This window comes from Rattus rattus, chromosome 4 (genome assembly GCF_011064425.1).
Source record: "Rattus rattus isolate New Zealand chromosome 4, Rrattus_CSIRO_v1, whole genome shotgun sequence".
Classification (NCBI taxonomy): Eukaryota; Metazoa; Chordata; class Mammalia; order Rodentia; family Muridae; genus Rattus; species Rattus rattus.
Genome location: NC_046157.1, coordinates 129779188 through 129790308, shown reverse-complemented (window position 1 = coordinate 129790308; position 11121 = coordinate 129779188). Strand labels below are relative to the sequence as shown.

At 41.3% G+C, this 11121-nt stretch overlaps 1 protein-coding gene across 1 annotated transcript in view; it reads left to right on the top strand.

Annotated features, from left to right (window-relative positions):
• The first annotated feature begins 4149 nt into the window (after positions 1-4149).
• Boll (boule homolog, RNA binding protein) overlaps positions 4150-11121 on the top strand; it is a 106457-nt gene continuing 99485 nt past the window's right edge. The window contains exons 1-3 of the mRNA XM_032899544.1: positions 4150-4170; positions 6643-6786; positions 8770-8861. Coding sequence (XP_032755435.1) covers positions 4150-4170; positions 6643-6786; positions 8770-8861 — 257 coding nt within the window. The remainder of the gene's footprint in view (positions 4171-6642; positions 6787-8769; positions 8862-11121) is intronic.

Below are 11121 nucleotides of genomic sequence, written 5' to 3'. Positions count from 1 at the left end.
ACTAGTGACAAAAAGCAACTAAGATACAAGAACTATGATCTGAACAGACTGATAGAAAACATGAGTAGCAATAGTATCCTATGATAAACTGAAACACAAGACATACTTAGGTTTGTAAGTTATCATTATTACACTTGGTGTGTATGTTGCATGGGTGTACATGTATGTACATACGTACATATACTTGTGGTGGCCAGAATCCAAATCCAGGTGTTTTCCCCAATTGTGCTCTACCTTATTTTTTGAGACAGGGTCTCTTACCAAGCCTGAAGCTTGTAGTGTAGCTCATCTTGCTAGCCAGTAGGGATCCTTGTGTCTGTGTCCCTATGACTTAGATTACAACAAGTACTGGTTTTACATGAGTGCTGGGGATCCATGCTACAATCTACATGGTTGGAAAAAAAGTTTTTCACCTCATAGTATCAGGAAAGCAATGAGAAGAGTGGGCAGGCTGCAAAGATCCACTTATTACCCTAATTATCTGACTTCCCTCAGTGAGGACCCTCTGCCTAAATTTTTTTTCAATTCCTTTACTGCCCCCAGCTGGGGACCAAACTGTAATACATGATTTTTGATGGACAGTCAAGATTGAAATCCTAACCAAAAATCTCTGTAAGTTTTAGCACCGATTAGATAATGTCTTAGTTCAGGTATCTTTGATAGCTCTAATTTGCAAAGGTCCCCAGAATTAAATTGTAACTGATTTATAAGGTATAATTATCAGAGTCAAATAGAATTAAGTCTTGAAAACTACATCCAACCCTTACTAACAATGGGACAAGAGTCTCCTTACCTCTCTAAGACTCAAATTCCAATTGGAAAAAGAAAGTAAGAGAGACAAAGCAATGGCTAACAAGATGGTTCAGAAGGTAATGGCACTTGCCACCAAGACAGACAATTTAAGATTGATCCTGGGGGCCTACACAGTGGAAAAGGAAAATCAACTCTCAGAAGTTGTCCTCTGACCACCCTTTACACACGCACGTGCACACACACACACACACACACACACACACACACACACACACAATGCAATTACTTTAAATTTTTTTAGTGAGATTTGAATAGAAAACCGAGCTGTGGTGGGCAGAGTCCTGTAATTAATTGCAGTAATCAAGGACTGGAGCAGAATGTTCATGAGTTACAGGCCAGTGTTCCATTACAGTTCTAGGTCGGCTGAGCAACACTGTGAAATGCTGACCAAAAAAAAAAGTACTAGGCCCAGAACTGGGTACATAGTAAGGCTCTAAGAGCCTTCTCTCCCATTTCCTGCCAGGACAGCATTTCCAGCCTTAATTCTGACCATTCCCAGCCCTGTATACCCACAGTGTATATTGTTATTCCCACAGTGTTTTGGTCACAGTTCACATATCTTTTGCTTGTTTCTTATTTTAAGCATGTTTAGATATAATTATCATTTGTACAAATTGGTCTTTTCTCCTCTTCTAGTTTATTTCGATGATGTCTTACAGTACCCAGACTGGTCTCAAACTGTGGGTTCAAGTGATCCTCCTGCCTCAGCATCACAGGCAACTGGGAAAACAGACACATACCACCATCCCTGGCCTCCTCTACATTCACATGTCTTGAGAACTTGTTGAGGTTTGGTCTGTTGCTATGTTCTGTTATACAAAATACTGGCCATGGTTGCCTCAGGGACAAGAGATGCTACGTGACCTGGCTCCTTGATTTAAAACTACTGGTTAAATGACGATGCCAAAGCCTATAGATAGGAAGAAGAGAGGTAGGTGGGGTTCGGTTCTTGGGCTTGGTGTTGGAGAAGGACCATGAGGACGAAGTAGAGGAGAAGACAACATGAGGTAGGTGAGTCATTAAAACATGGCCATGAGGGCTGGCCAATTGGGGTTAAGAGCTATCCAGCTGAAACATGGCAAGTTATAACTTGGGATATTTGATAGGGAAGTAGATACTAATAGCTTAGAGGGTAGATATCTGCCCAGATCTAGTGTATAGGGATTATCATAAATATAAAGTTTTGTCTCTTTCATTTGGGAACTGAATGACCAAAGGTGGAGAAGAGCCCCTAACAGAGTTTAAATATTTTTGCAATAAGGACTAATGTCTGAATTCTGCCTTCCAGCAGCACATCCCATTATGAGCATAATAACTCTACTTTGGGGCTGGGGTGATGGCTCAGTCGTTAAGAGCACTGACTGCTTTTCCAGAGGGCCTGAGGTCAATTCCCAGCAACCACATGGTGGCTCACAACTATCTGTAATGCGACAGTATACCTACACAAATGAAATAAATAAATAAATAAATAAATAAATAAATAAATAAATAAATAAATAAAAGAAAAGAAGAAGAAGAAGAAGAAGAAGAAGAAGAAGAAGAAGAAGAAGAAGAAGAAGAAGAAGAAGAAGAAGAAGAAGAAGAACTACTATACTTTGTCTACTAAGTTGGATCATAGAATTTTGTGATTCAGCCAAGAATTTTTAAGTTCCTTTTGGATAAGAAGAGGAGCTGGACAGATAAGAGCAGCTATCTTCCCTAATACCATACAGGCCTGGGACACAGTCACTGTTCCCTCAAGTTTGTTCATTATGTCAGACCAAGTATTTCCTGTGAGCAAGTGCCCCGTTTTAGAAGACATTTCCTTCAAAAGCGACTATTTTTAGTAGAAGAAAATGACTTCAGCAGAAAAGAGATTAGTATTATACTCAAATCCTTAGTTACAACTGGAGGGAGTGAATGCCCAAAAATCAATTCTAAACTATGTATTTAAATCTGAATACACATCTGTATATTCCTTTTCCACAGAAACTAAAACTTGAAAAAACGAGTTTAATTGTATGCAGAAATGTTTGACAATTGCTAGGGTGCTTTTTGTAAAATTAACAAAAATTATTTTCCATCTTATTTTTGGTAAATAACTGCGTTTTTAGATATTTATTTTTGATAACTAACCTTTGGACATACTAACATTAATATTGTTGCTGCTTACTTTGAGAACAAATTTTACAACACAAAATACACAAGTTATCACGGATGTAACTTTTAACGGTTAAAATATAGCCAACCCTTTAAGATGAAGAAGCGGGGCTGCAGAGGGCTAGGGTTAAAGCTATAGCTTTGGACCTTGACCCAAGTACTTATCTATTTATATTAGAATGAGAAATGGCTGTAAAGCACTGCACCTCAAACAAGACGTGTCCATGACGGATAGTCGCCTATAATAATCAAAGTCCTTATCACGTGAATTTATCTAAAGGAAATTATATACTACTTAAGAGAGAAGGTAAGCTCTCGCGCACCTTTTGGAAACATTCCTTGCAAAGGCGTCTTTCAACAGGGATCCCAAAGCCTAAGTCTAATGGGACCGAAGTCTAATGAAGCTGCTTCCCTTCCCTTAGGCTCTCTCCTATTTTTTATTTTGTGTGTTTTTGTGGGAGAGCGGGAGGGGAGAGTGAGACAAGGCCTCACTGTGTAGCCCTTAAACTATTCTTGAACTCACTATATAAAGCAAGCTGACCCTGACCTCAGAAATCCTCCTGCCTCAGCTTCCCAAGTGCTGAGATTAAATGCATTAGCCAGGCTCCACCAGCTCTCAGGAGCTTAGGAGAGCCAGCCTACCAGTGGCCTGGACTGCGCTGCCCCGCCTCCCTGGCAGGGATGAGTGACAGCGAGAGCGACTGTGCTGAGACCAGAGGGGTCCACCGCTTCTGGGAGTGCGAGTGCCCGGGACGGAGCGGGGTTTGCACGTGGGAACTGTCTTCCTGTCTTCGAACTAGACTTCGGAAGTCCCCAGAAGCCACGCACAGTAGTAGACGGTAGAGGCTGGCTCTCCAGGGAAGGGACGACTCGCCACTCTTCGCTTCCCTGAAGCGTCCGCCTCCGCTCACAGTGCGTGCCGTCCGTCCGTCCCGCCGCCGCTGGCAGTCGAAGTGCGCGCCATCCGTGCGGCCGCCTGGCGCCCCCCGGACTTGCGCACAGCGCCACCGCCGCCGCCCTCCCCCGCCCCCCAGGCCAGCTCGCCGGGCTCCGAGAGACTGCGCCGCTGCAGCTGCAGCCGCCGCCGCCAGGGGGAGCGAGTCCCCGACGGGAGACGCGCCGGCTCGCTTCCTGCGAACGCGCCTTCCAACTTGAGCTTCCCGCGCCTCCAGCCGCTCTCAAGAGTGGTGAAGAAAGATGGAGACCGAGTCCCGGGCGGTGAGTGCTGAGGACTGGACCCTGTGGGGCCCGGCCCCTGACGGGCTGGAAGGGTGGGCTTTGGAGCCGAAAGCCTTGCTGTTTGGGTGGGAAGGAACGCGGTGCGAGTGGGCAGCGGGAGTCCCCGCTGAGGAGAGCGACCCTTCGGGGTGTGTGAGAAAGGGCGGCGGGGGCGGGGGAGGAGTAGCTGGACCGCTGTGGGCGGGTGGGCAGCCAGGGGAAACTGCCATCAGCCCTCCATGCCTAGCAAGCGGCAGCCCTGAAGTTTTCCTGCCCAAACTGCGCGCCCTCGACGCCGCCGCCCTTCTCGGAACACATTCTCTCACCGCCCGCGCCACGAGTTGCGCGGGCCGCTCGCCGACGCCTCCGCTGGTAGGCCTGGGCCGGAAGGCCTGAGCCACGCCCGCCAGCCTCAGGTCTGGCCTGGCCTGGGGCCCAGAGGCCCCAGCGCAGCCTGGTAATGTGCCGCCACGCCCCGCCCCGTGCCTGGCCGACAGCCAATCAGCATGCGCCAACGCAAGGCCAGGGCCTGCTGTGCACGAGGCGGGCAGCGCGTGGTAGGTGCCGTTGAGGGTTCCCGCCACCGCTGCTGGCGGGTTTGCCTGACAAAATTTCTCGCTGGCTGGCCTTCTTTTCCCTCCCGCACTTTGGTGGGGAGGGGGGGGATCCTCGTGTCAGTGTCCCAGTCCACGATGACCCGAGAGAACCCGAGGATGTTGTCAATTGCCCCATCACCTCAGCCTGCTGGCCTCAGAGGGGAAGGAGCACCGAGGCGGTGACTGCGACGGTTAGCCCACCTCTTGCTTTGTCTTTGCAAAGATGGTCCATCTCGAGGTCGAGGTTAAGACCCAGAGAAGGAGGCACTGGGGCCACTTTCCCTTGGAAGAGCATCTTAATAAACTCGTTAGTGGTCAAGCTTTACAGCGAAGCAGAGGACCCAGACTAAATCCTGGAGCAGCCCCTAGCTCGTGCTTTCAAATGGTTGACAGTGAGAGGTTTCCTCTCTTGTCAAAGTCACTGCTGATCTCTAAGGAACTTGATGTTACCTCTGCCTGAGCCTTGTAGCCACTAACTGTAAAATGTGCTCTAGCATATTCTTGATACTTCAGTCCTTCCCCAAATGTTCAGTAAAAACCAAGCAGGTCTCTCCTTAAACAAGGGTCATACATTTGACAGATACACACTCTAAACATTTGCTAAGTGATGTTTCTGTTTTGCGTGTCGAGGTGAGTTTTTTTGTTTTTTTTTTTTTAAAGAGGCAAGTTTCCTGTCCTCATGAATACTATAGCATAGTGACAGGTAAATATGTAGTATGTTGTGGTGAATGAGAAAGGAAGCTGTGACATCGACAACAGGAACCTTAAAAACAGGGACTCAAGTGAATTGGTTGTTTTAAAATATATTTTTTTCTTTTTCTGTCTTCCTTTAGGACTAATTCCATCCACGTCAAACAGGAAAAAATGGAGTCTTCTTACTTGAAGACAAACTAGTACTTCCATTGAACTCCTTTGTTTTTAGATAATTTCATGAAGATGTTTTTCACTATTTAACAAATTCTATACTACAAATGGGCGTTGATATTGATATGTTAAGCCTTCCAAATTAGAAGTATGCTCATAATATATCCCAATTTTTGCTTCGTTTTATTTCTCTGTGTAGCCTTGGCTGTCCTGGAACTCACTCTGTAGACCACAGACACATCTGTAATTGAGTTGTCTGTGAAGTCATTGGTACTAGGAAGAAAGTGCACCTTGGGGCCTCTCAGGTGTTAAGAACACAATTTATACAATATGGGCTTAAGACTTTCAGGATTTCAGGTAGAAGGGCTTTACCTGGAATGCATATTGTAAGGAAATGGGAATATTTCTATGATTGTATATGCTAATTATTACTTTAAAAGTAAGATTGATAAAGGAGGAGCAGTTGCTCAGATTATCCAGGATACAGCAATGTTTCGTAATTCTCATGGTTTGGACAATGCTTTTCTTTTTATCAGTATTCAAACATGATTAAAAATGCTTTTTATCTTGATCCATTCTAATTACAATGCCTTGTCTAATGTTGCTGTTCTGTTAACAAGAGAACACTACTGCCTAACTGAGTGCCAGGCAAACTTAACAGTTGGACAGAGTGGTTGAGACAAAGCATCTCCAGCCATCTGGGTCTTATTTTCTCCCTCTCTGACTTCTTTATGAATTTAGTATTCGTCCTTAACAAATATCTTATCTCATAATGAATGTAAGTATATTTGAGTAGTACATTTAATAGTAAGCACTTCTGTAGAGTGAAGTACTTTGCTTCATTTTTTTATTTCTACCAAAAACTATGAGCTTTAATTTTAAATTACAGTCTTCATAATTTTGGAATAAAGTCAAGTCTGATATATGACATTTTGCCTAAATGACTGTTTTGGGGGTCCTGCATTAAAGCTTATACCCAGTGCCAAAAGCTTAAAATGACTTTATTTTACAGCAAACAACAAATCAGACGCAAACAGATTCTTTATCTCCATCCCCTAATCCTGTGTCACCTGTGCCTTTGAATAACCCAACGAGTGGCCCAAGATATGGAACTGTGATCCCTAACCGCATATTTGTAGGAGGAATTGACTTTAAGGTATCTATCTGTGGGGGCAACAAGGTGGAAAAAAGTGTTCTGCTTCTCTTTACAATAGAATATTTCATTTTTCAGCAAATATTTCCTTATACAACTATAAAATTATATTTGCATATGGGTTTATAAAAATGGTTAATATACAAAGTGGGTTTCACATTGTCTTGGTTAAAATAAAAATAACAGTTCATGCTTCAGTTTTATTTTCCTATACAATGCTCTAGTCGACTAGATAATTATTTCTATTTTTAAATGAAAACTTAATCTAAAGATTTTAGTCTTGTAAAACTCTGTATCTTTATCCCAACTCTATATCTTTATTCTTGCATTCCTAACTAATAATGTCTTAGACTTCAAGTTCTTACACATAGCTTTCTTTGATAGGATATATAATCTGATCATTTAAAAGGCCTCTTTCAGAAAAGCATAATTGAGGTGGTTTACAGTATCCCTATAAGAGGTAGTAGAAGATATGTACAGGAAAGCTGTACGTGAAAATTTTAATTGAATACTCTTACATGAACTGAGGATAGAACTTGGTAATAGAGGTTTGCTTAGCTTGTAGAATCCCTAAGTTCCACCTTCACGTGCATGTGTATGCGCATGCACACACACACACACACACACCCCTTTCAAATTGATTTATAAAAACATTTTAAATTTACATATTAGAAATTATAGGGAGAGATACCTTTTGTAATAAAATGTGCCATTGTATGTGATTTTTTGGCATAAATCTTATTTATAAATTTATACAGGGGGTTGGGGATTTAGCTCAGAGGTAGAGCGCTTGCCTAACATGCGCAAGGCCCTGGGTTCGGTCCCCAGCTCCAAAAAAAAAAAAAAAAAAAAATTTATACAGAAGTATCTCCCATGAGACATATCTTTTTTCAAAACCACAAAAAATAATAGCCAATGAGGAAATAATTCCCTATAGTAGCAAACAGTGTGAGACTTTTTACCTCTTGTTCTTAAAAGCCTAGAAACTGTTTCTCTTCAAGTCCCAGTTATCTTGATTTTCTCCTGAATTAGTAATTCTTCATCCAAAGAATAGTTTGGATTAACTTGTTTTTAAATATATAAATAGCAGTTCTTATTCTATCACTGATTCCAATTATATTTATTAGAAGAAAAGTAATTCACTTCTTCTTAGGTGTAGTATTGGTCATTGTGCAGTTTAGCAGGCTTAAGGCTACCATCCAAATAGCAAATAATGGATTTAAGTTAGTGTGGTAGCAGCTGAACTCAAAGTGAGTAGCTGTGCTCTAAGACAGCTCTTGGTTCTCCTTTCTAAAACCTTAAAGTTACACTTAGAAACAGTTATAACTGAACCCAAAAATAAAATTGTAAGGAATTCACTGTAAATACTTTCTATTTCAGCTATTGTAAACATCTTGAACATTGTATGTTATTCTAATTTTATTGTATCATCATAGTGTCTGTAGTTAGCTAAAATGTATGTTGAGTACAGATAAAATATCTTATAATTTGAAATAACAAGTAACTTGTTATGGCAAAATCAAGTGTTTGGGAAATACATTCTTTTCCTATAATATTGGTCTTCTAAAGACTATGTTGATTATTATAAAGTGACTGGATTAGGCCACTGTTACCTAGTTCCACTGCTGTAACTGCTGTCCTCCCCCAGAGTCAGTAGTATACAGCTTAATGGGGTTTAGTATATGTAATCCAACTTAGCATTCTTAAAATTGCTGAAAGATTCCTTTACATAGTTAGCATTCTTTGTAGTTTTGGAATAATTCAGTTTAAAATGTTTTGACTTTTATATAGTCATTTAGCTACTTTCTACTGCATAATCAAAGTACATAGACTTTTTTGTAACAGTGGTTTAACCTACATTTTTAATGATGATAGGTACTTTTCAACCTGTTTTCTATATTTTTTATGTCTCCATAATAAACATCAGAGTTGTTTCACCTTTTATTGGTTTAAGTATTTCTTAATGTTTTCTTTTTATGTCATTAGACAAATGAAAATGATTTAAGAAAATTTTTCTCTCAGTATGGATCTGTAAAAGAAGTGAAGATTGTTAATGACAGAGCTGGAGTGTCCAAAGGGTTAGTATCATTGCACATAATATATAGAATTGCATTTTGTTGGCTTAGGTTTTATATGCTAATATACTTTGTCTTCATTTTTTTAGTTGAGAACTTTATGCCCTATTTTTCTCATATATTCCCCCTCATCATGTGTGTTGGGGGGACTGTTGGGGGTATAAAGGACTCTATAGTATTTGTTAATCTATAACCTTGTATGTACCAAGGGGTCATTCAGGAGAATATAGCAAAAATGTTGAGTGGCAAAAATATATTAGCTAAAGAAGTAGAAACTTTTAGAATTATATTTTTTTTCAACTGTAAGAGAGTTTATTTGAAAATTGCTGACCCCAAAGAATTCTGTGGATCAGAATCTAGTTCAGGAGCAAATAAGTAATACTATTCTGATGGGAATGATTACTTGTCAAATTAAGAATTGCGATGATTTGAAAGAGAATGGCTCCCATAGGCTCATGTATTTAAATGTTTGGTCACAAAGAGTTTGAAAGGCTTAGGAGATATGCCCTTGTTGGAGGAAATGTATCACTGGGGGCGGCATTTAGGCTTTTCAAAAGCCCAAACCCCAGGCCCAGCGTCTCTCCCTGCTGTCTATGGATCCAGATGTAGAATTCTCAACTCTTCCTTCAGCACCATGTCTGTCTTCATGTTGCCATGCTTCCCACCATGATGACAGTAGACTAAACCTCTGAAACTGTCAGCAAGCCCCCATTTAAATGCTTTTTTTTTAATAAGAGTTTCTATGGTCATAGTGTCTCTTCATAGCAATAGAACAGTGACTGAGAAGTCAGTACCAGGGAACAGGGTCTTACTGTGAGAAGTCTGACCATGCTGCTTATTGGTGGAATGTAAAATTTGAGATTTTGGATTAGTAAAACACTTGAATGCTTTAAGCAGGGCTTAATGGGCCATACTAGTAGGACCATGGAAGACAATGATGCTAAGAGCAATGTAGATTATAACCACTGGCTCAAGAGGTTTCAGAGGAGAAGAATATTCATAAGTTGCCTAGAAACCATTCTTGTGATATTTTGGGAAAAAAAAAAAAGAAAGAAAGAAAGAAAGAAAGCGGTTGCTTTCTGCCCTTGTCCTAAAATTTGCCTAAGGCAAAATTGAAGAGTTTTGGATTATTGGTATTGACAGAGGAGACTTCAAGAGAGCCTAGTATTGACTCTGTTGTATTGTTATTAGCAGACACTCTTTTTTTTTCTTTATTAACTTGAGTATTTCTTATTTACATTTCAATTGTTATTCCCCTTCCCAGATTCTGGGCCAACATCCCCCTAATCCCTCCCCCTCCCCTTCTATATGGATGTTCCACTCCCCATCCTCCCCCCATTACTGCCCTACCCCCAACAATCACATTCACTGGGGGTTCAGTCTTAGCAGGACCCAGGGCTTCCCCTTCCACTGGTGCTCTTACTAGGATATTCATTGCTACCTATGAGGTTGGAGCCCAGGGTCAGTCCATGTATAGTCTTTGGGTAGTGGCTTAGACCCTGGAAGCTCTGGTTGCTTGGCATTGTTGTTCATATGGGGTCTCGAGCCCCTTCAAGCTCTTCCAGTCCTTTCTCTGAGTCCTTCAACGGGGTTCCCATTCTCAGTTCAGTGGTTTGCTGCTGGCATTCACCTCTGTATTTGCTGTATTCTGACTGTGTCTCTCAGGAGAGATCTACATCCAGTTCCTGTCGGCCTGCACTTCTTTACTTCATCCATCTTGTCTAATTGGGTGGCTGTATATGTATGGGCCACACGTGGGGCAGGCTCTGAATGGGTGTTCCTTCTGCCTCTGTTTTAATCTTATTAGCAGACACTCTTATGCATATAATCTATAATGAAAAGGAGCAAGCTGAGCAAGAAAAAATACAAAATGTACAGTTTGAGGAAAAAGCAAGCACCAGGAAATGTAATACAACTAAGACCAGTGCTCAAAGAGATAAAAATAGTTTAAGAAAAATTTAAAAAAAAATTTTTTTAGAAACTTAAATTGAATAAAGGTAGTGACTCAGGGCTAGATCCCACCCAGTTAAGCTCCCAACTTGTAGAAAGGAATTCAAGAGAAGCTTAAGCAATAAAGGAAACTGTAGCAACAAAATGCTGTTGTAAATGTACTTGAACAAAAGGGGAAAGTTCATCCTCAGGAAGCAGCAAAGCTTGGCAAGCATCAGACACGAGGTTCTGGCTTTAGAGTCAAATATAAGAAAAAACAACCTTTTTCTTCCTCTGTGGCTAAGAAAAGCTGCTGAAGCCAAGCAGCTGTAAG